This window comes from Saimiri boliviensis, chromosome 15, assembly GCF_048565385.1.
Source record: "Saimiri boliviensis isolate mSaiBol1 chromosome 15, mSaiBol1.pri, whole genome shotgun sequence".
NCBI classification, from domain to species: Eukaryota; Metazoa; Chordata; class Mammalia; order Primates; family Cebidae; genus Saimiri; species Saimiri boliviensis.
In genome coordinates, this window is record NC_133463.1 from 27,102,213 (window position 1) to 27,125,844 (window position 23,632).

Genomic DNA, 23,632 nt, shown 5'->3' on the forward strand with positions numbered 1-23,632 from the left:
GTTTAACAGTTTTGCTTGTGGGTGTGTGTATCTGAGTGCATGAGCGGGGAGAGGAGAGGTAAAACTATAAGAATTTTTTAGAAATGTATTTTTCAAACAACCAACTTTTATGACATTTGGTAGCTATACTGTTGCAATGTGTAATATCTGTCCAGGAACACTGTATATATTAATTTATCCCTGAAAGCTAACATTGTTTCTTGAAAATACATAGTATGTATAAAAGAATGAGGCACTATTGTTATAACACAAAAAAGTCCAACTAGTGTTACTCATGCCTAATAATATTTCATTAGAATAATTGTAAGTACGGTGTTTTGGGCTATGGCAGGAGGGCAGGCACGTTGTAAGCATTTTATATAAACAAACTCAATTAATCCTCACACTAACTTCTTGAGGAAGGCACTATTACTATCCCCATTTTACAGATCAGGAAATTGATTCACAAAGTTTAAATGACTTGCTGAAGATCACACAGCTAGCAAGGGGACAGAGTCAAGTTGCCTATGATCTTAGCTACCAGGACATACCATTAAAACAATTTCTGTATGGAGAGACCCTGCCATTTCAGTAACTGGAAAATGTTCCAGCAGCCGCACTAAAAAGAGCTGAGCCACCTGGGAAAGTTTAGACTGGAGCTATGGTAGTCAAACTGTGGTCCCAAACCAGCAGCATTGGCAGCACCTGGGAACTTGTGAGAAATGCAAATTACAGGCCACACCCAATCTGAAACTCTGGGGTTGGGACCCAGCAATCTGTGTTTTAACAAGCCCTCCAGGGGATTCTTGATGCAAACTCAAATTCGAGAAGGCCTAGAGAGAAGGAAACCAAAGGGAAACATGCTAGCTTCCCTTATGTTTTTGAAAGGCCATAATGTAGAGGAGAGGTGATTGTGGAGTTCTCACAAGTTTTGTGCTTGTTGCATATGCCTCATAGTTCTAGAAAGGTGGTAGAAAGGTGAAAGATTTTTGGTTTGAAATTAGGGAAAAAACTTAGCTGGTAGTAGCCAACAACAGAAAGGGCTGGTTGTGTGAGGGAATGCACCTCATGTCAGCTGAACTATTCAAAGAGGCTGGATGACCTTTTCTCAGAATGATATTGAATGAGAAGGTGGATAAGACATTCTTGAAAGACCATGAGTGACAGAATCAGAAAACCAGTATATACTTACTGGGCAGATAGTAACTGAGAGCAAATTCACGTAAGAATGTTCGGAGAGCAGATGGGAGTTAGTGACACTTCTTGTTCTTATGACTCTTTGGCTCAGTGCTCACACTAGTAGGCCCGTCCCCACAGGAATCCTTCAGTAAGACTCATTTGTCCCATGTTTGCCTCTTTATTTATGCTATACAGTCTACTTGGAATGCTGTCTTATTCCAAATTCTACATATTTTCCAAAGCCCAGTTCAAATCATATCTTCTCAGTGAAACCTCTAAATTCCCTTTATACTTACTGTCAGTTGTATACACTGTTGGGCTTACATAAAATTGCAATTTAAAAGCAAAGGTTGTATCACATACTTGGTGTTTTCCATTTTACCTTGTTCCACTGTAGGCAATCAATAAGTATTCTGAGGAATGCTCAGTTAATTGGGAAGAATCTTCCATGCGTCTTTTCTGAGACTCCTCTGCTACAGTTCTTTTTATTTCTGTGGCCCACAATAAGAAGATCATCAAGTCCAGCTCCTTGATTAGGTGCAGACCAAGAATGCATATGGTGTGGGTCCTACTGTTCATCTCTCTAGGAGCTTCCTGCTTCCTCCTTGGCATGCACCAACAGAACAGCCTCTGCTGCTCCAAAGGGGAAGCTTCCCTTTTCCAGGGACTAAGTGCTGTTTCTATCATGTCCTCAGTTCACATAAGCTCTTAGATGTATATGTTGAAACTCTTATGACAAACCCAGTTATTATGTGTGCAGTGAAGCCAGTTTTCAGATTTTAATACTTCCTTTTTTTCTTTCTACTCTTGTCATATGCTCCATGCTTGAAAAACATCTTTTAGAAACCACATTTCACATCGTAAGAACACAAAAAAAGTGTCAGATACTTTTTTCCCCTTTACAGTCTTAGAACTTCAAAAACAGCCAAAAGGAAGTTTTATAAAATACGTAAAAATATGTGCTGAGAGCTAAGGTTTTATATGCCAAGAGTTAGGCTGCAGTGAATTTTTACTGCAGTTAATATTAACTCCTAGGAAAAGAAAGGCTTGCTGGAGACCCAGGCCCACTCTGTCATGGGAGAACATCACAGCACTTCTTTACAGATCATTCTCACATGCATGAGAACCAACTCTTGGTTATCCGCTGGTGGATTATCCAGGGTTCTCACCACTCTTTGCTGCTTTTCCTTCTCAATAAAGGACTTTTGGCTATTTCACAGCTCATTAGCACCTCCACCAGAAGGTAGGTGGTGACAGGGAGAAGAGGTGAAACTAAAATCAGTAAATTTTACTGCTCGTTAGCAGCTCTTGTAAAAGTGGGACAAAGGGTTTGAAGCCATCATCATTGTCAGGATCTTAGACAAGCATTTATTAAGTGCTCACATGCATGGTAGTAGTAAGTATAACTAGGCATAACCACTGTGATTTTTAAAAAGTTATTAATTATTTTCATTTAGGTCTCATCTCCATTACACTGAATAATTAAGAGTGTCTGGGTCATGAACACAAAGAAACGTACCTGTTTTTGTACTCCATTGAGTTGCTGAACCTTGATGATGAGAGAAGCAGTTCGACCCTTGTACTGAATTGTTCTAATAAAAGTCCCGGCATGGTCCACACTGAAAGGCTCCGACCAACGCCAGTTGCCCCAACCTTCAATACAGATGTGTAACAGCTGGAGGGAAAAACAATAATCGTCATAATGCCAAGCATGCCAACAAAAATCTAGTCCTAAAATGAAAGTCTCATTGCTGGAAAACCTTTCCATTTGTAATATTCAGCATCTGTTTTCTTTCTAACCTGCATTATTCATCCACGTCCAGCTTATTCCACCAGGCTAAGAATAGCAAATATGCCACATAGAGTCAATGTGGTTTTTCAGATCACATTTTAAACCTTCTTAAAAATAACTGTCCTATCAAATGGTAAAAGGCCTGCTGAACATTTGAGAAAAGACCATTTCACTCATCTGGAGGACAAAAAGGCTGAAATGTGAGATCAAAGAACCTTGGTATTGGCTGATAGTTTATTCCTTCGTATGGCTGGACAATAATTAAAGCTAAATTTGGTTTGTGTTTTTGTTTTGTTTGTTTTTTTAACCGTTAATTGCCATACCTTATTTTTTCTTCTGATAAAGAACAAAATAGCAATTTGAAGATGCAATTCATTTAATATACGCTCCTTCTGAGATCACAGATATGTCAAATTAGAAATGCCCTCAACATTTAAAATGTAAGATATGATGTGTCTGTTATATTTTTTAGTTATATACTTATTGCAACTTTTACCAATTGAGTTTCCTGATACATACTTATATTTATTCCTGTAGCATTGCCACATCTGGTCATATTTGGTTTTGTTTTGTGGCCATTCAAATATGTCCCATTTCTACTCTTACCCACTAACTACAGCTAAGAAAATCAGTTTAACTACATGGGTATCCCCAAAACTATATAATAATTAGTACTTCTTTAGGAAACAGGTTTAAATGAAAACAATGTTCTATGATTTTTAAGTACAAGGAAAGAAAACTGACATTTTAAGAAAAATATATTTATATCATATGCAAACAATTTAAAGATTTCCTTCACATCACATATAATTTTTAAACAGAGCTAACTCAAGGTAAATCTCATGAAAAACTCACAATTAGCAAACAGAATAAAACTTTGGAAACATCCTGTAAGACTGTCATAAAAGGCCCTTATAATAAATACATTAAGGATTTGCATGGAAATTGCCATAATATTAAACATCTTGGTGGAAGCAGATTATTTTTAGTTTCAGTCTTAGGAGTCGTGATAACATGCTTAAATTTAAAAATTTCCCAAGGTCATCACAACATACGTTTTTGATGTTAAGACAGGACTTTTAAAAAAAAATCTGAATACACTATTTAAAAAAAAAAAATCTCCTAACTCATCTCCTTGCTAATATGGCCACACTCCAGTTCTTCCGCCACACTGCCAGTGATCCTGTGATAGTAAAAGGCTGTCAGTTAGGTGACTTCTAAATAAGGCTAACAGCTAAGAAAACACACATGTGCAAGCACACCCACACACACCCGTGGATAGCAAATACTTTTAGGGAAAATATGGCCTTATATATTCTCTACAACATAAAAGTACCAGCATATCTTTGATGTTTAAATATTAGTAATAGAGAAAAAAGAAAAATAGCAGTGTTTGAATCATTTCATTTTTTTTATAGCAGCAATTGGGAATCAAGCTCAGGGTACACACAAAACTAAAAGAAATAAGAAAGTTGTTTTCGAGCCCTGATCCGAGATGGCTGATCACTAGCAGCTTGGGATTGTAGCTCCCAGTGAAAGTGCAAAGAACGAGAGGATGCCACACCTTCACATGAATTCTTGTTGCTCACGCACTAGGAGATTCCCAGCGGAGGAGCCCCACGGGTCACCAGCGCGACTCTTGTGACCAGCGAGGCGGTTTTGCCAGCGCCTCAGAGTGTCGGTTCTTGGTGCAGAGTCAGAAAAGCACCATCAATCTTAACGCCGCTGATTTAGTCGGTGCAGTGGGTTGCTCAGATTTCGGCGCTGAGAATCAATAAGTTGGACGTCCACTCAGAAACCCAATTACAAAGACGGTAAATACAAAGAACACAGATGGATAAATTTATAACGAAGGGAAGCAAACAGCCAAAAAAGGCTGAGAATACCCAAGATCAGAACGCCTCTCCCTCCGCAGGGGCATCACAGTTCCTCATCAGCAACGGAACAAGGCTTGATGGAGAACGAGTGTGTTCCAATTACAGAAGCAGGCTTCAAAATGTGGACAATGAGAAACTTCTGTGAATTAAAAGAACTTGTTCTAACCCAATCCAAAGAAACTAAGAACTTTCAAAAAAGGTTTGACGAAATGTTAACAAGAATACACAATTTAGAGAGGAAAATAAGTGAATTGATGGAGCTGAAAAACACAATACGAGAACTTCGTGAAGTATGCACAAGTTTTAACAGCTGAATTGATCAAGCAGAAGAAAGGATATCAGAGGTCGAAGACCAACTCAATGAAATAAAACTAGAAGACAAGATTAGAGAAAAAAGGATAAAAAGGAACGAGCAAAGTCTTCAAGAAATATGGGACTATGTGAAAAGACCTAATCTACGCTTGATTGGTGTACCTGAATGTGACGAAGAGAATGAATCCAAGCTGGAAAATACGCTTCAGGACATTATTCAGGAAAATTTTCCCAACCTAGTAAGGCAGGATAATATTCAACTCCAGGTAATACAGAGAACACCACAGAGGTATTCTTCAAGAAGAGCAACTCCAAGGCACATAATCGTCAGATTCACCAGGGTTGAAATGAAGGAGAAAATACTAAGGGCAGCCAGAGAGAAAGGTCAGGTTACCCACAAAGGGAAGCCTATCAGACTTAACAGCAGATCTCTCAGCAGAAACCCTACAAGGCAGAAGAGAGTGGGGACCAATATTCAACATCCTTAAAGAAAAGAACTTTCAACCCAGAATTTCACATCCAGCCAAACTAAGCTTCACAAGTGAAGGAAAAATAAAGCTTTTTGTGAATAAGCAAGCACTCAGAGATTTCATCACCACCAGGTCTGCTTTACAAGAGCTTCTAAAAGAACCACTACACATAGAAAGGAACAAACAGTATCAGCCTTTCTAAAAAAATACCAAAAAGAGCATCAATATAATGAAGAATTTACATCAACTAATGGGCAAAATAGCCAGCTAATATTAAATGGCAGTATTAAACTCACATATATTATTATTAATTCTAAATTTAAATTGACTAAATCCCCCAATCCAAAGACAGACGGGCAATTTGAATAAAAAACTAGAACCCATCAGTATGCTGTATCCAGACCCATCTCACATTCAAGGATACACAAAGACTCAAAACAAGAGATGGAGAAGGATTTACCAACCAACCAGAGAGCTAAAATAAATAAATAAAAAGCAGAAGTTACAATTAAGCAACAAAGATCAAAAGAAGCAAAGAAGGACATTATATAATGATAAAAGGATCAATGCAACAAGAAGAGCTAAAGATCCTAAATATATACGCACCCAATACAGGAATACGCAGACATACAAGACTTATAAAGAGACTTAGACTCCCACATAATAATAGTGGGCGACTTCAACATTAATATTAGACAGATTGATGAGACAGAAAATTAACAACGATATCCAGGACTTGAACTCAGATCTGGAACAAGTAAATGTAATTAACATTTATAGAACTCGAACTCTCCACTTTAAATATACAAAATATACACTCTTACCAGTACCACATCATATCAACTTAGAAGTTTAAATGAAATGTTGGTTGGCTCCTCGTTTGTTATTCTCTTCCCTCATTTTCTTTTATATCTCCATTATTAAGGACAATTATAGGCATACCCATATTTAGACTGCATTCTAGCCCGGGCAATAAAGCAATACCCCCATTCTCTCTTCCTCTTCCTCTTTTTTCCTCTTCTTTATTCTTTTTCTCATAAAAAAACGAAAAACAAAACAAAACAAAACAAAAAAACAAATACTAAGGTTTATTCATTCATTCTATTGTTTTGTACCCATTAACCATCCCCACCTCCCCCGCTCCACCATGCCCTCCACTACCCTTCCTAGAAAAAAAAAAAAAAAAAGAAGCCCTTGGGCACAAAATCCTTCAACCTCTGGTTTCCTCCCTACAAATGTTTCTTTATGGGCAACTGAGCACTCACTTCCCTCACAAAGCTGAAAGTTTCTAACCACACTTGTGTCCTGCCTTATTGAAGATCCAACTCTAGCAACTACCTCTCTCCCAAAGTCTTCATTATTCTTCTTTTCTAGGGCTTCCTTCAACAACAACAAAAAAAGAAAGTTGTTTTCTTTGGACAGACTAGTAGCTGGAAATGACCAAAAAAAAAAAAGAGGCAAGGTACCTAAGATTAAGCTCAGCTATATTTTTCCTGAACATTTCATAGACTCTCGAGAAAGTTTAAATGCACACAATGTAATTTTAATTGAGGAATGTTCATATTTGCATATGAGCTCAGTTTTAGATCGCTGCTCACTCTGTGCACACAGCTTTAAAGGACTAAATGTCACCAAGGAATATGCTGTCAGGTTTTGCTTGGCAGCTATTTGTTCTCAGAATGTTGGCACAGATATTTTCTTTGAATTATGAAAATTCAGATATGTTTAGATTTAGTTCACACAGGAAAATTAAGTGGGAGAAAAACATTTGTAATACTTCTCACATGCATCACCAATGGAACATTTGTAATGTTTGGTCTACTGTTAAAAAACATCTAAATATCATTAGCAATTAGATGCATATAATTCATTAGGAAAGAACTACATTCTTAAGAGAGAAATCAACAAAAAGAAATTCAGGAGGCCTAGCGGTACTTCAGTCCTCCTTCCAATGGTGTAATCAACCCTGCCTGGGAACCCGTGGCATTGATTTGGGTACTGGAGGGCATTGAGTACTCAGATACCCACAGACACCTAGTTAAGGTGAGAGGTTTTGTTATTGTTGGACCCACTGACTAAATTTCACTGCTATAGGTACTGTAAGTCTCCATTTAGTAACAAATTCTTACATACCTATTTTTATTTCTATACAGAAGGAAGCATAAAATCAGTCATCACCCAATACATTTTCATTACTCAAGTACTATAAGGAAGGCAATATGCTAGGCACTATGGAGGAAATACAGAGGAAGAGATGTGCTCTCTGCCCAACAAGGAGCTTATGATCTTACAGGGAAAATAAGGCAAGAACAAATAACTAACACGAGGCAGTCAGGAAAGGAGAGGAGCAGTCACATAGTAGTCCAGATAAGGATGGGCCTGTTTCAGGTTGCTGTGATTAAGAAAACATCAGGAAGCAGCTGGGTCTCAGAGTTTGGGTAGGATTTCAACTGGCAAAGATGACAGTTCCTTCCCATACCAAAAAGACAATGTGAGATATGCAAAGTAGTACGCATGCTCAGGACAAGGTTAATCATCCCAACTGGCCAGAGAAAAGGGAATATGGAAAAATGGGTTGGGGGATAAGTTTAAATACAAAGATTTAGATTGTGGCTGGCACTGATTTACTAAACTAAGGTATTTGAACTCTACGCAGGAATTAGTGGAGAGTCACTGATACCTTCCCAACAGGCAAGCAATGTGCTGACAAAGAGTGAGAGGACGTGGAGAGGCAGGAAGACTGCAGGGGTCAGGATGAGGGGCGATGTGGGCTAGAAATACAGGGTAGAGGAAACCAGTGGGCTTCACACAAAAAAATAACTATTCCTTCTGCCTGAAGCTCAAGGCATTTTTATGTTCTTTTATCAATTTGGGAATTTTCTTTCCACTTCTTTTCTATTAAGATTTTCCTTCCTTAATTTCTCTACCATCATTCAGTCTATCCAGGCTTTTCAGTCTCTTTGGTCTACTTAGACAGTGTCTAATATTTTTCCACTGGGGGGAAAAGTCAAACAGGAACCATTCTTGTTGGAAGTTTTTGATGACAACTAAAACTAAGCAATAAGGCAGGTTCTACAGTGGCCACACTCGATGGAAGGTCCCAAGAGGCTACATGTTCTTTTTTTCCAGCAGACCCCCAGTGCTGCGCTGGCAGCCAGACTAAATTCATAGTTTTCCTGCTGAAGACCTCAGATGGAAGCATATACAGCTTTCAACTCATTTTTTTTTTTCTATACAAAATAAAACTTTAAACAAAATTACTGATCAGGGAATTGGGGATCAGCTCTGAGGACCACCCACAGTTTTGTCCAAAGGGAGAATATATTTAGGAGGAAAGAAAAATAAGATAAAATCTAGGAAATCAGAATACACCAAGGAAGAGAAAGAAAAAGTGGATGGTTAAGTAATAAATGTTAAGCTACATCTTAAAACATAAATGATAAAGGTACCAAATACTTTTTCGTGAACGTACATATTTCACTACTCATTTTAAAACTATTGTCAAGATTTTTTCTACTTCAATAATCACAAATTAAAAATTTGTCTTCACACTCATTTGTGGATTTTTTTTCTGCATTTTATAATAATTTACCCACAGTAATATGTAATGTTCTAAAAAGAAACTGAAGATTTAAACAACTTCAAAACTTTTCCCAAATTACTGAATTCATTGTAGAAATTTTAGGAGTTCTTAAACATTAACATGCAATCAAAGTGAAATAAACTACTGAATATATATATTCTAGTAATATATTTTTATATAGTATATATTTATATATGAAAACAAGTACCATTTATTTTTATTATTTTTTAGAGAGAGTGTCACTCTATTGCCCAGCCTGAAGTGCAGAGGCATGATCATAGATAATTGCAACCTTGAACTACTGACCCCTCAAGTGATCTTCCTGTTTCAGTCTCCTGAGTAGCTAGGACTATAGGTCTATATGCCTGGCTTTTAAACATTTTTTATTTTTTGTAAAGATGAGGTCTTGTTATTTTGCCCAGGCTGGTCTTGAATTCCTGGCTTCAATTAATTCTTCCCCTTTGGCCTCCCAAAGTGCTAGGATTATAGGTATAAGCTATTGAACCTGGCCCATTTATTTTTTAAACTTCTAAACTCATCACAATATCCCAAGAGTCTAATGTATAGCAGGCATTCAATAAATATTTGTTGAATAAATAAATCATGATTAATCAAAATAACCAAAAGCAATTATTTTAAAACATTAGTGGTGATATTTGTGCATAAAATGGTATCATAAAATACGTAGGAGTGGCTGCTGGGGCCAGAGACTGCAGCCACTCAGTCCCCAAGTCAGCCACCAGTTGTGGTCCCCAGGCAATTACTGTACCTAACAGGATGTGCCAGATTCTTGATAGGAGGTTGGTCAAATGCCCAAATCCTGGTGAATGTGGTCACCCTGCCTCCTGTTTTCTTCAGACCAAGACATGGACACTAGGTACTGTTCCCGGGCCCACTCAATGCAGATCATGAAGGCAGAAAAGACTGTGACCACCAAGGGCTGCCGGATAGCAGCCAAGCAATTCTGCAACTCAGAGACCGAATTTCTGCTGCCTCATGGTGTCCTGTGTCGCCAGCACAAGCCAAGCTTCACCACCAAGGCCCAACCCCTTCTAGATGTAGGGCCCTCTCACCCCAGGTCTGTCCAAATAAACTCAAGAATGTCAAAACAAAACCAAAACCAAAATGAGTATTAAATCAAAATATTCAGAAAAGTTTCCTATTTTGAATGATCTTTCAACACAGGTGATTCATCTTACAGGGATAACAATATTAGATTAAACAGCAAGTCAATGTAATACCTTAGATTCATAATTCAGATACTGCAGTACTGATACCAAAATATCAAGTAGGCCCCTAATTATACAATAGGTGAGCATCATGAGTAAAAATTAAGTTAAAATACTAAAACAATTATTGCCTATCCAAAATACTATCTGGAAAGTCAACTAAATCACTTGCTTGGAATACATGATTCTAAGTGGAACTGATAGTACATTCTACACTACTAAATTAACATAAAAATGAAATACGTTGCTCATTATTGCTTTTTCAAGGAATTTGAAATTCAGGATGTTCAGAGTATCTGAAATAATGCCAAATTCCAAGTAGAAAAAAATTCTAGGTGATGACTAATGCTTGGTGTCATGATTCAATGCTGATATCTTTAACACTGAAACTTTTAGGGCCCTATATGTTACTTCACATTTATAGAATACAATTTCCCACCTAAAAGAATAAGTTGAAGTAAATACAACTGAATTACTTTTGGACTCTTTGATACAGTTTGCTTTGGTAGGAAAAAGAAAAAGAGAATGTAAGCTCAACTGTGAAAGCCTTTCCAAATCAGTCTCTCAGGGTATAATATAATAGAGGCTGCAATGTCATGATACAAGTGTTGGCTAGGTTATTCTTCCACAAAATATGGGTGCTGTAGGTTTTCCCTCAAGATTATTTGGGTTAATTGAAGGCCACAAATACTGTGCAATTAGCATGAAACAACCTCTAACAGTAGAGGGAAACCCGACACATTCATAAAAAGCTGTTTGGAACGAAAATTGTGGCTGAAAGGTAATCCTTATATTGAAAATTTTAGTTGCAAAACCTATTGATGCATCAGTTCTATGAAATAATTTATCCTAAGGTAATAGTTACAGATGTCTGTAAAAAAATGTATGCTTATCCCAGCATTATTTTAATAATAAAAATTTGGCAGCATTAGGAAATTGGTCAAATAACATACGGTAAAAATAAAAAACAGCTTTCCTTTATTGGACATTATGTGTCAAGCACTGGGGGAAGTACTTTTTAATATTACTTATTTCTTAACACACTCTTGTAAGGTAGACATTTTTGTTCCCTTTTATAGATGAAAAAACAAATGGAGATACACAGAGGCCGAGTGATTTCTTCAGGGCCAGAGTGCTGGAGAGGGAAAGATACAACATCTGAACTTATTCAGAGCCTCTATTCACAACTATATTTACATTGTAGAGTGCTTTCAAATGACTGAAAAACAATCATAGCATGAAAACATGTTAATGCTATCAGTTAACAATAAATTGAAAAACACACATTACAAAAAGGTATGTGCAGTACACCTCATTTTTGTAAAACAAATGAACAAAAAGTATATATGCCTATTCCAAAGGAAGACAAAGGCTAGAAATATGCCATAATGCTAACAGTGGTTATTTCAGGGTTATAGGATTACGCATTTTAAATTTCCTTTTTTTTACATTGTGTTTTGTGTACTTTCATGTAATTTCCAAATTTTATATTATAACTATGTCTTATTTGGCAATCAGACAAAAATTAATGTTATTAAAATAAAAAATGTCTAATAGGATGCATATGGAGGCCACATTTTAGGTAAAAAGAAATTATGCATTTCTATTTTACAAGTTCAAATTCAGCCTTTTACAGGAAGTATCCCCATATGTCATAGTCAAAGCCAAATTTTCCCAAAAAGAGGGTGACATGCTCTTCAGTTCATCTCTGTAGCCTCCACAATTCCTAGCAGAGTCTGGTTTGCAATATTACATGTTCACATGATTCTTAGGAGCCATTTAATGTGATTATGTGAGCTTTTTCCCCTAGGGCAACAGCTTGTTTTTGAGACAAGGTCTCCTTTTATTGCCCAGACTTGAGTGCAGTGGCATGATCATAACTCACTGTAGCCTCAACCTCCTGGGCTCAAGTGATCCTCCCACCTCAGCCTTCTGAGTAGCTGAGACTACAGACATGCACCACAGTGCCCGACTAATTTTTGTATATTTTGAAGAGACGGCATTTTGCTGTGTTGCTCAGACTGCTCTTGAACTTCTGAGCTCAAGCAATCTGCCCACCTTGGCCTCCCAAATTGCTGGGATTGCAGACATGCGCCACTGTACCTGGCCTAATTTCGCAAGTATTTTTAAGGATTTACAGACATTAAATGTTTACTATAAGTCAGCTAACTGTACTACTCATGGTAGATATAGAAAAGAACTAGATAGTTTACTTGGGCTGAAAATGCTTGCAATGTAGTAGGATAAACATATTCAATAAGAATAATTACACTGCAAAATTTTATTAGAGTAAGAAAAACATAGGGCTTCAGGGGTGTTCTGCTTGGGGAAGTTAAAAGTTTTACCAGAGAACGTATTTTACTTACTACCAAAAATAATATGAAGAAAGACAGGCTGAAATAGAACAAAAGATGAGTAATGTTACTTCTGATAAACAAAAGTAGGTGACAATCTAACTTGTCATGTGACAACCAGGGATGAAGTGGTTCTTTCTGCACAAAATTTATATCTACAAAACATACTGACTGCATTAGAAACAAAGACAAGGCATAAATGCAGCAGGCTATGGCTTCAAACTATTTGTGAAAACAACTCCTGGTCATTTGTTTTGTCAATAGAATTTGGAAAATTAACTTTCTATTATCAATTTATCAGCTTACTTTCCCCTAATAGTTTTGATTGTAACCCAAATGGAGTCACTGAATATTGATTTTTGGAAAGAAGGAGTCACTCTGGAATAAAAAATGATTGTTTTAGGAGGTCAAATCTTGAGAGAGAGGATGGGAGAGTGAAAGTGAGGAAGTGGAGGGAGAGATACAGGAAAGAAGGGTGAAGAGGCAGTGAACTCTTAGGTCAGTAACTGCTATTTCCTCTCAGAGCATCAATCATCAATAAACGCCAGAGACTGATGCATAAAAGACAACGAAACAAAGTAACTGACAAGAAAGTCACTGTTTAGCTGTTTGAAATAATGCTATTCATATGTTATATCTATATTCCTCATAGCTTTAAAACAGTGCATTGCATCATTTCATCATATACTTTATAACAGTCATTTGAATTTCCCTGGGTAAGTTAGGATATCAATTGTCACACATTTCTAGCAAGCATTAATGCTTAATCAATGTTTCAACATTTGTATAAGCAAGCCATAGAATCTTTTTATTATTTTTCACTAATAACTATAAACACAACTCTAAATTCAAGAATTTATTGTTTTTTATTGTTCAGGAATTAATCTCTGATCAATCTCTGGCTGAAATGTACACACATAAGAAAAGTGGGGAGACGAGTAGCAGCATTTTTCATTTAAATTACTATCAACAAAATAACGAGATGCTTAATGGGTATTCTGGGCTAAAAAAATTAAATCTAAGTGACCTAAATTAGGGAAAACGAATACACTGCACAAACATTTTTGCAAAAAGATTTACTAAGATGTTTCATGCATTAAAATATTTGATTTTTAAATTTTATGCATAACTTTGAATTTTTCAATCATGAAATCAGATATAAATACACAGTTAAAGCATGAAATGAATAGACTTGTTTTAAAGAGGTCATTTCAATATTATACATATCTATTGTTTTCATTCTTCTAAAGGCTTCCCTATAGTTAGATGGTATGTGACTGAAAAAACATGAGCTGTGAGATTAATAGCTGCCTTAAGTCTAGAATTGTGAGACAGTCTTTAAGACTATTTACCTGTGGTGCCACCACAAAGGATTGAAAAGCACAGATCGAAGAACTTTGATATATACGTATATCTTTGTATACAGAAGAGGATGGACTGTCTATAAAATCTGAAATAATTCACGTTTTCTCTTTTAAAAAATAAGTAAAATAAATATAAACTTTGATTGCTTAAGTTGTAAAAACAACCAGGAGATTTTGATGCTATGCAGACATACTCTTAATAGAATGATAATCAACGGTCATCATGCACTTGGTTTGACCCAATTATTCAGTGGAATAGTTAAGAGTATGTAGAAGAAAATGATGATGAATACTTTAGGTGAGCTGAGAAATGGGAGCCAACAAGGTAAGAAATTGGAGAGGCTGTAAGTCATTCACATTTGGATACTCTTTGAGTCAAATTGTCAGATTTTGTTTGTTTGAAAATCAATTTTGACAAAATACAAACAAAAGAGAAACCTACCTAAAGTTTGAATAAAAACTTTCTTTTAAACTGTTCTCAGATGTAACATTCACTATTCAGCAAAATTTAATGTAAAATAGAATACATGCCAATACATGTCCTAAGAAAAGATCAAGTGATTTTTCCACAATCTTCATTTTTCAGTCATGATGGCGATATGGACAGTTGCAATTATCTTTAATTTTTAATTAGAAAAAAAACAGTCAATAGATGGATATAAGAGAAATCCAAAATTTTTACAGTTATTTATTTTCATTTAACTAAACTGCCTTGCCGTACTAAGAAAACATTTTTGTAAAGGTTAAATAAAGTATTTCATGGCAACCACTGCTTCTTAGTGCCTGTATAACAAGAAATATGAGCCAGCCAAAGTTGTGCAAGTTGGTTTTCTTTCCCAGTAAGGGAATGTGGTATCTAAGACCCTGTCCTAACTCATTTTATCCCCAAGTGTAAGTCAAGCAAGTCAAATATGAACTAATGCCTGAAGGGAAGTCCCTGACTCAAGAAGTATGGATTATTTCACATTTATCTTAAAATCTGCTCTCAGAGTTCTTAAAATTCACTAACTTGGCAAGTCAGGAATTATCATGAGAAATGAAATAATTTCATAACTATGAAGTCATCCAACATTCCATGCATCTGACACTCAGTGGGCTTGGCCATGTCTTGGGCATTATTCTGACCTTTAAATAACAAGCCCTTCAATATTCTGGAAATAATTTAAAAGCATGGAAATAATAAGTGCCAAGTATAATAGGTATGCCATTGTATTTGAGTTAATGCTTTTGTTACACAGACTCATAGTAACAGGTTATGATTAAAGACAATCACATTATGTATGCTGAAATCTTTATAACATTCTTAATCAGTATTTCCCATTACTTAAAAATGGCAAAATACCATGCTTTAATAGTCCAGCTGCATTCCCTTTCTCCAAGTGCTCTGTATTAAAATTCACATTTAAAATTAGCTGGTAAAGGACCTTTATGTTTAGACAGCAAGAATTTACATTTGCAGAGCACTGGCTTGTGAAAAGGCTTTGAGTGTCTTGTAAAAAGCTTAAGAAATCTTCAGTATATTTTTCTCCAAAGCTATATTTCAATATCTGAGATTTATTGCCAGGGGAGGAACAGAGAGACCATTAGCACCAGCAGCCATTCCTCTGGGCGCCTTGCAGTTGAAATATCCCCATTCTCTTTCATGCAGGCTTGTAGAAAACTCCAGAAATCAGCCCTGGGACTGGATAAAGTATCCTATCACAATCCTATCTTTGCCATTTCTTGTGAAAGACCTAAAAGTCTTAAAATTGGTCATTTTATAAACTAGTTTTACAAAGAAACTTTGCGATATAAAGGCGAAAGGAAATTCAACCCTAAACTTCTGCCTCTGATTTAAGTAGAATGTATCTCCCAATAGAAAATGAAAAAATTCCAAATATGCTCTGTGCATTAAATACTTAATGACCAAAACTGCTAGGGCCCCACTTACTTCTACTGGTGACTTCAAAAGGCACTGTAAGCTCCCTCAGAGAATGTAAGTTTCCTGGAATCCCTGATGAAACTAAAAATATTTTAAAAGAGAAAAGTGAAGGGACAGAGTCTATAGACTTTTTTTTTTTTTTTCTATTTCAATTACTGCTTAAAACTGAAATAAAAATGCAGTTGATGGCGGCTGGACGGTAGTTCCTAGGTACTCAAATGGAGTAAGTGTTTACAGAATATTTTGGATTAAAACCCTTGCCAGATGGTCCCAAGAAGTGTTTACCTCACTGTTGATTTTAGCTATCTTAATGTCAGCAACAATAAAAAGAAGCTTGTTACTGCCACTTGGGAGAAAAGGCATAAAATCCTTCCTCCCCAAACAGAACTGCAGACAGCTGTGCCCTACACAGCAATAAGGGTGATACTGTAGATTTCTGGGAAACTATTTCCACAATTAGAGAAAGACAATTATGTGGCAAATTTAACTTGTTATGACATCTATTTTAGATATATAATATTTAGTGATTACATACTTTTAGTTTATAATAAACAATAATAATTTTCATAGAATAAGCACAAAGGGCTAAACAAAAATGTAAAGAGTTAAACATACATGAAAGTTGTGCCCAATTTGAAGTATATTGCTAATCTCCTACTGTAGCATGTTCCTATTTTATGAGCTTTCATTAGAGGCCATAAGGAGGCCAAAGGGGCAGGAATGGGAAAAAGGGGATGGGTGTGCAAACAAAAGCTACTTTTAAGAGCCCAACTGAATTGACAGTATACTGAGGCATGTATTTTGAGATCAGTGCCTCTTTTGTGTATGTGTATATATTAATAGTATATACAAAAGTATCCAAACATTATGCAAAGAATAGTGTTCATAATTTTAATATTATTAAGATTTTAAATCTATGTTATTGAGAAATCCCAAAACATATTTATTCAATGAACATTTACTGGCTGGGTGTGGTCGTTCACACCTGTACAGATAATCCCAGCACTTTGGGAAGCAGAGGTAGGAGGATCGCTTGAGCCCAGAAGTCAGCGGCTGTAGAGAGCCGTGGATGTGCAACTACACTTCAACCTGGACCACAGAGCGAAACCGTATCTCAAAAAAAAAAAAAATAAATAAGAATAAAGGAACACTTATATTGGCTATTATGAGCAAGATACAGGATTAAATGATATGTGGAAGCATTACCTTATTAAAGCCCTGTCTTCCCTTTCATGCTCAGCAAACATCCAATACAACTTCAACTATATTCATGCCCATCTTCATTCTCTCCCTCCTATCTCAAGAATAGGAGGAGACTATTGTGGTACATTGCAAATGGCCACAAATTCTCTGCAGCAACTCTCATCAAGATCTAGTTCCTTACTGCTTGGATCTGGCTTAACCTTGTGACTTGCTCTGCTCAACAGAATGTGGCGGAAGTGATGTTGTGTGAGTTCTGAGCCCACTTTCAAGAGGCCTTGCATCTGCTCTCAGTTCTCCTGGGACAGTGTTACCAGGTGAAGAAGCTTGGCTAGCTTGTTGGTGAGATCATGTGGATGAGAACCAAGGCACCTGGCAAACAGCCTGCTGACCACTAACTGTGTGGGTGAGGCCACTGTAGACCACCCAGCCCTCACTGGCCTCCAAGCTGACTTCAGCCTCCTAAGTGAGACCAAGTGAGACCCACAAAAAAACCTCTTGAGTGCACCTAGATGTTTGACCAACAGACTCATGAGCTAATAAATGGTTTTTAAGTCACTAAGTGTTGGAATGGTTTGTTAAACAGCAATAAATATTTGGTATAAACTTCTTCCCATTCAAGGTCAATCTTTCCACTTGTGATCTGAATTCTTTCCTTTTCTTCCCTTGTAAGACTATATGCCATTAGTCCTTCTCTCTTCTGCATCATCAATCTTTCTATTTCTTTCTTCTCCTATATGAATGTGCCTAACTTTCTTCCATTAAAAAAAAAAAACAAAAAACAAAACAAACAAAAAAACAAAAACTTCATGCTCATCTTCACCACTTTATTACTTCCCATTCACTTGTCAGCCCACTGTAATCTGGCTTTTATCCCCATGTCTCTACTGAAAGTGCTTTCCTTGAGCCAGCAATGATGTTCCATTTGCTAAATATAATGGTCTCCTTTTTTCAATTCTTACCTCACCCTTAGGACATTTAACAACACTGATAATTCTATCCCTCTAAATAGTCACCTTTTTAGATTTTAAAACACCATTATCTTCTGGCTTTCCTGTGACATCTTGGTTTTCCTCAGAGCTTTTACTTCCCCTGAATACATCCTATTTCACAGCCCAACCCCCAAATTCTGCTACCGATCCTTTTGCAAGCTTACCTCCAAGACAGCCCCAGTAATCCTTGCCTCTTGTTATCTGTGCCTTTGTGTAGCCCCCTCTACACTGAACAGGGAAGATCTGTGTAGGATACTGCTAATAAGACAATGAATGACTTCTGAGGCTAGGTCATAAAATATATTGTGGCTTCTGCCTTGGATTACTTGATCTGGAAGGCAGCAGCTGCCATGTCATGAGACTACTTGATTAACTCTCTGGAGAAATCCCTGTACTGAGCTCAGTGCTGAGGCCTCCTAGCAAGAGCCATGTATTTTAGGGACGAATCTTCCAGACCAGATGAGCCTTCAGATGAGTGCAGCTCCATCTGATGCTTTGATTACCTTATCAGAAATGCTGAGCTAGAACTACCCAGTTAGACCATGCCTCAAATTTCTGACTAACAAAACTGTGGGATAATAAATGCTTGCTGCTTTGGAGTAATTTTTTATACACCAATAGGTGACTAATAGAGATTTAGTATCTATAAATGGGATACTACTGTAACAAAAGCCTAAAACGTTGAGGAGGGCTGGAACTGGAAAGTGAGTAAAAACTGGAAGAATTTGCGAAGAGTGTTAGTGAATGTCTATATACTTCAGAAGGATTATTAACAGAAACATGATGGCCCTAGGTGAGACTGCCAGCTAGGAAGTGAGAAATATGTTATTGGAAATGGGTGGAAAGGGGATCCTTGCTATGTGGTGGCAGAAAGTTTTTCAACACTATTACCTGCAGTAACATGGAAAGTAGAAAATGTGCCTAATAAACTACATGATCTAGCTAAGGAGATTTCCAGGCAGTGTTGAAGTGCCCCCTAGCTTCTACCTGCTGATGATATTACAATCCACTAGGGGAGACATAAGCTTAAGGACGAATTGTCAGATAAAAAGGAGCCAAGACTTGCTATTTTGAAAGTTTCTAGCTTTATCAGGTGCAAATGGTGCCGAAATCAAGAAATGGCTTCCCGGCAAAGAAAAAATCCAGGACACAGCCAGAAAAGCTGGATCTAAATATGAAACAAAGAATATATCTGTAATTTTTTTTTGTTAAAACCTTAGAAAGACCAAAATTAATGGGGTCAGAGAGCTATTCAAACAAAAGGAGTTCTAAAATACTTATGGATGATGTCCCTCAGTAATACCAGAAGAATCTTACAGAAGGGCTTATCTAAAAAAGATACATGGGTAATTTTGTCTAATATAGTAAACCTCAATAAGAATAACAAGAGACCCACAAAGTTGTTTAAAGAATAATATTGGCAGAAACACTGTCAACTTAGACTGAAAGAGACAAAGACAGTACAAAATGGAAAGAGGCCTCTGAACCTTCAAAATTCTACCAGCAGAAAGCAAGCTGGGAAAACTAAAAGGTACAAACAAAAGCTACTTTTCATGGAAACGAATGGGTGACTCAGAGGCTGCAGCCCAGTGCACAAAGCATGAGCAATGGAGAACTATTTCCAAGTAGGAGTAGTACTGAGTACTAATTAAGAAACTTCCAACATTTATCTGATTGAATTTAAGAATTTCTATGGGCCAGGAACTCCTGTGTGTCTTCTGTTTTCTCCTTTTACGTGGGGAAATGTCTACTGTAGTTATCGTGTGTCTGTTTCACCATAGCATATTGTTCTGCAGCGCCAGGTAAGTCTTCTCTTAGCCCTCCTTGGGTATGCTTATTTATTCCCACTTCCAGCTAGGCACCAGTAACAGGCCAAATTTATATCTCCAGGTCAGACTATTCTTTTGAGCTCCAGGCTCTTACATTCAATTTGCCTACTCTACCTATCCACTTGGATGTCTCATTAGGGAAAAAGGACTAAAAAGGAACCCTTGGTTATAGAGAACAAAGCTCTTTTTACTTTAAAAAAATGTTTTGTAGAGGCAGGGTCTTGCTATTTTGCCCCAGGCTGGTCTCCAACACCTACCCTCAAGCCATTTTTCCTAACTTAGCTTCTCAAAGTTTTGGGATTACAGGCGTGAGCCACCGCTGCACCCAGCCAAGCTGACTCCTTTACTGGGAACTTTATAAATGTTTTTCATGGAATATTTACAACAACCTCTTAATTATGCAGAAGAGGAAGTTAAAGCTCCAAGAAATTAAGAAACTGTCCATTCTTACACGCAGCTACCAAACCTTAGGAGTGAAACTCACGTATTTATGGCTACAAATTCGTGCTTTTTCTAATATAACATCCCTCTTGCCCTCCAAAGCAGCCTAAAATTCAATGTATACAAAATCATTCTCAGGATTACTCTGTTGGGCTCTTATACCCTGCCCCATTTTCTGTCTCTCAAACATTGTCTTACTCAGCTCCCTGTCCTGGTCAATAGCAAAATTACCAACATGTCACCTAAGTCTGAAATCTCAGAGTCAAACCAGACCCTTCTCTTCCATGATCAATAATCAAATCCTGGTGATTTTAAATATCTTCCTCCCAAATATCTTCCAAACAGACCTCTATCAAGTTAAACCTTCTCTCAGCAATTTAAAGATTTTGTTCCATTGTCTTCTAGCCTCCATGGTATCTAAAGAGAAGTCCATAGTAATTTGATTGTTGTTCTCCTAATGTGTTGTAGATAATGTGTTGTTTTCCTCTGGCTGCTTTCAAAATTTTCTCTTTATCTTAGGTTTTCAGTAGTTTCAAAATGATGTTCTGGGTTATCTTCAACTTTACTTTTTTCTTCCATCATGCATTTTATATATATAGGGAGATATATTTTTTAATTAATTAATTTTTTGCAGACAGAGTCTTGCTCTGTTGCCCAGGCTGAACTTCAATGGCATGATCTCAGCTCTCTGCAACCTCCACCTCCCATGGTCAAGTAATCGTCCCACTTCAGCCTCCTGAGTAGGTGGGTCTACAGGTGTGCACCATCATGCCTGGCTAATTTTTTTTTTTTTTTTTTTTTTTTTGGTAGACACAGGATCTTACCATATTGCCCAGGCTGCTCTTTAACTCTTGAATTAAACAACATTTTTTTTTTTTCTGACTCTCATCTGTCAAGTAATTTTGGGTTATATTATGGACATTGTACATGTTTTGTTGTGGAGACTCTGGATTCTCTTATGACTATTCCAAAGAATGTTGATGTTTGTAGTTAATAGGTAACCAACTTGTTTAGATTCAAGCTGGAAATTTTCATACCTGGGTGAGCAGCAGCTCAGACTGGTTTACTTCTTTAAGCTTTGGATACAAACTGCATTCAGTTTGCCCCATGCATGTGTGTGGTTCGGCACTCAGCTGAACAGTTGGGCCAAGTTTTAAAATATTACGTTCCCATTTTATGGCTTTCTCCTCTCCAGGGTTTTCTTTTCACTCTCTAGCAGCCTTAGATGCCTGGGCTATTTCCCGGTATCCTGGGCCAGAAAGATGATAGGCCACCCCTGTTCTGGTGACTGCAGTTGCCCTCAAGGCAAAGCCACACAAAATGGGAAAGTCATCCTGCAAATTACTTGCTCAAAGTTTTGACTCCCCTCCAAAATCTGCCTTTATTTAGACTCCAGAGCCTTCATGCAGTTTTTTGTTTGTTTTTAAGTTCTGTTCAGAACGTATTGCTGTTATTCAAAGAAATATTAGTTTCTTAGGCATTTATACCGTTTAATGCCTTCTACTTTGTCTTAGCTCAGCTACTATAATCTCTCTTACTCCTGGACTATGCAGCAGTGCTCATAGTAGTCTCTGCTTATATTCTCAATCTTCTCTAGACTGTCTTCTCAAATACACTAGTAGAACTTTTCCAAAATACATCTGTGATCGTGACATTCCTCTACTTAAACCCGTTCAGTAGCCAAGAATTTGTATATCTTCTTGAAATAGATTCCTAGGCTCTTGAGAACATAACTCCTCCAGACACTGGTGTGCTGGAGCTGGCTCATACTTGTTTGTGAAAAGCAGCAATTAAGTATTCAGAGATTTTGCAAACTGGTGGTCAGCCCATTCACAGCTTGAAATAAGCTTTGGAGTATTTACATCATGAAAGTTGGCTAACCCTACAATCAGGGCTTCTCCATCACTACCACTCTAAAAGCCAGTGGACCAGCACATATCTCTTCTGCAGTTTTTATGACTAAGTGACACTGCACAAAACCTGAAATCCCTTGACCATAACTTGCTGTTTACACATACCTCCCTGGTTCTTCTTGGTGTACTCCCTCCACTATTGGGCACTGGGCCACCCCATACTTATCCTTCAAACTCAGCTTCTGTGGAAAGCTAACTTTGATCTCTCTGGGTACATAGATTACCATACTTTTGTGCTATCACAGTCTCAAGAGGGCATTAAAACTTTTTAGCACAGCATACAAGAGCCCTCATGGCTTTAGCCTACTTCCACCTCTTGCAGCTCCACACATGTACTCTGTACTATGGCAAAATTAGTCAAATTCCCCTTCCATGCTATATTGTTTCATGTCTCTGTGGCTTTCACACATGTTGGTCCCTTTAGCTGGAATATCGCCTCCACCCTCACTTCATTGACCTAGCTAACTCCTAGGCATTAACATGTAATGCAAATATCCCTTCGGCCAGGAAACCTTGCCAGATTCCCATCCTCGTGTCGGATTTGAAACATTTCCTTTGAGTTCTCATTAAGGCTTTGTTCATATCCAGATGCAATTGATTTTACTTCCTGATTCCCTGGCATTTCTTTGCTATGGCTAGTGTTTCCAGTGGTCACCCCTCATTTTTCTCTGTCCTGAACTATTGCAATGATATCCTGATAGATTGATAGATACTGGTCATGTCTATAATAATTTGTTTACTTTTCTGGGTTCCTCAATAGAGAGTAAGCTCCTTACAAGAATGTATATAGTTACATGCAATAGATAATAAATGAAAATTTACTGATTAAAATATGCATGTGAAGGAGACTAAATAAATAGCTATGGAGAAATAATGGCAGACAGGAGGGTTTGTGAAAAAACCGAGTTAGGCCTTGGATGCCAGATAATTTGGATATTCTTTGATAAATCATAGTGTAGCCTGTGACGGTTTCTGGACAGAAAAATGTAACAATCAAAGTATTTAGGAAAATTACTTGAGCTGTAGTCTGCAAGATAAATCAGAGTTTAAAGAGGGCAAAACTGTTAACTAAGTGAACAGTTGAGGAAACTATTACAACAGTTTGTATGAGAAGTAATAGAGATAACCCCTCTTGATATATCATTACACTTGCTGCTGTTCCTAACAGTATTTGAAGTCCCTTTTAGTCTGTAAGTG

General features: G+C 37.2%; 1 protein-coding gene across 9 annotated transcripts in view; it reads right to left on the reverse strand.

Moving 5' to 3' along the window:
* Positions 1 to 23,632, reverse strand: part of VPS13B (vacuolar protein sorting 13 homolog B) — an 805,060-nt gene that overhangs the window by 61,730 nt on the left and 719,698 nt on the right. For all 9 annotated transcript variants that reach the window (XM_074386816.1, XM_074386811.1, XM_074386814.1 and 6 more), the window contains one exon: positions 2,678 to 2,833. In XM_074386816.1, coding sequence (XP_074242917.1) covers positions 2,678 to 2,833 — 156 coding nt within the window. The remainder of the gene's footprint in view (positions 1 to 2,677; positions 2,834 to 23,632) is intronic.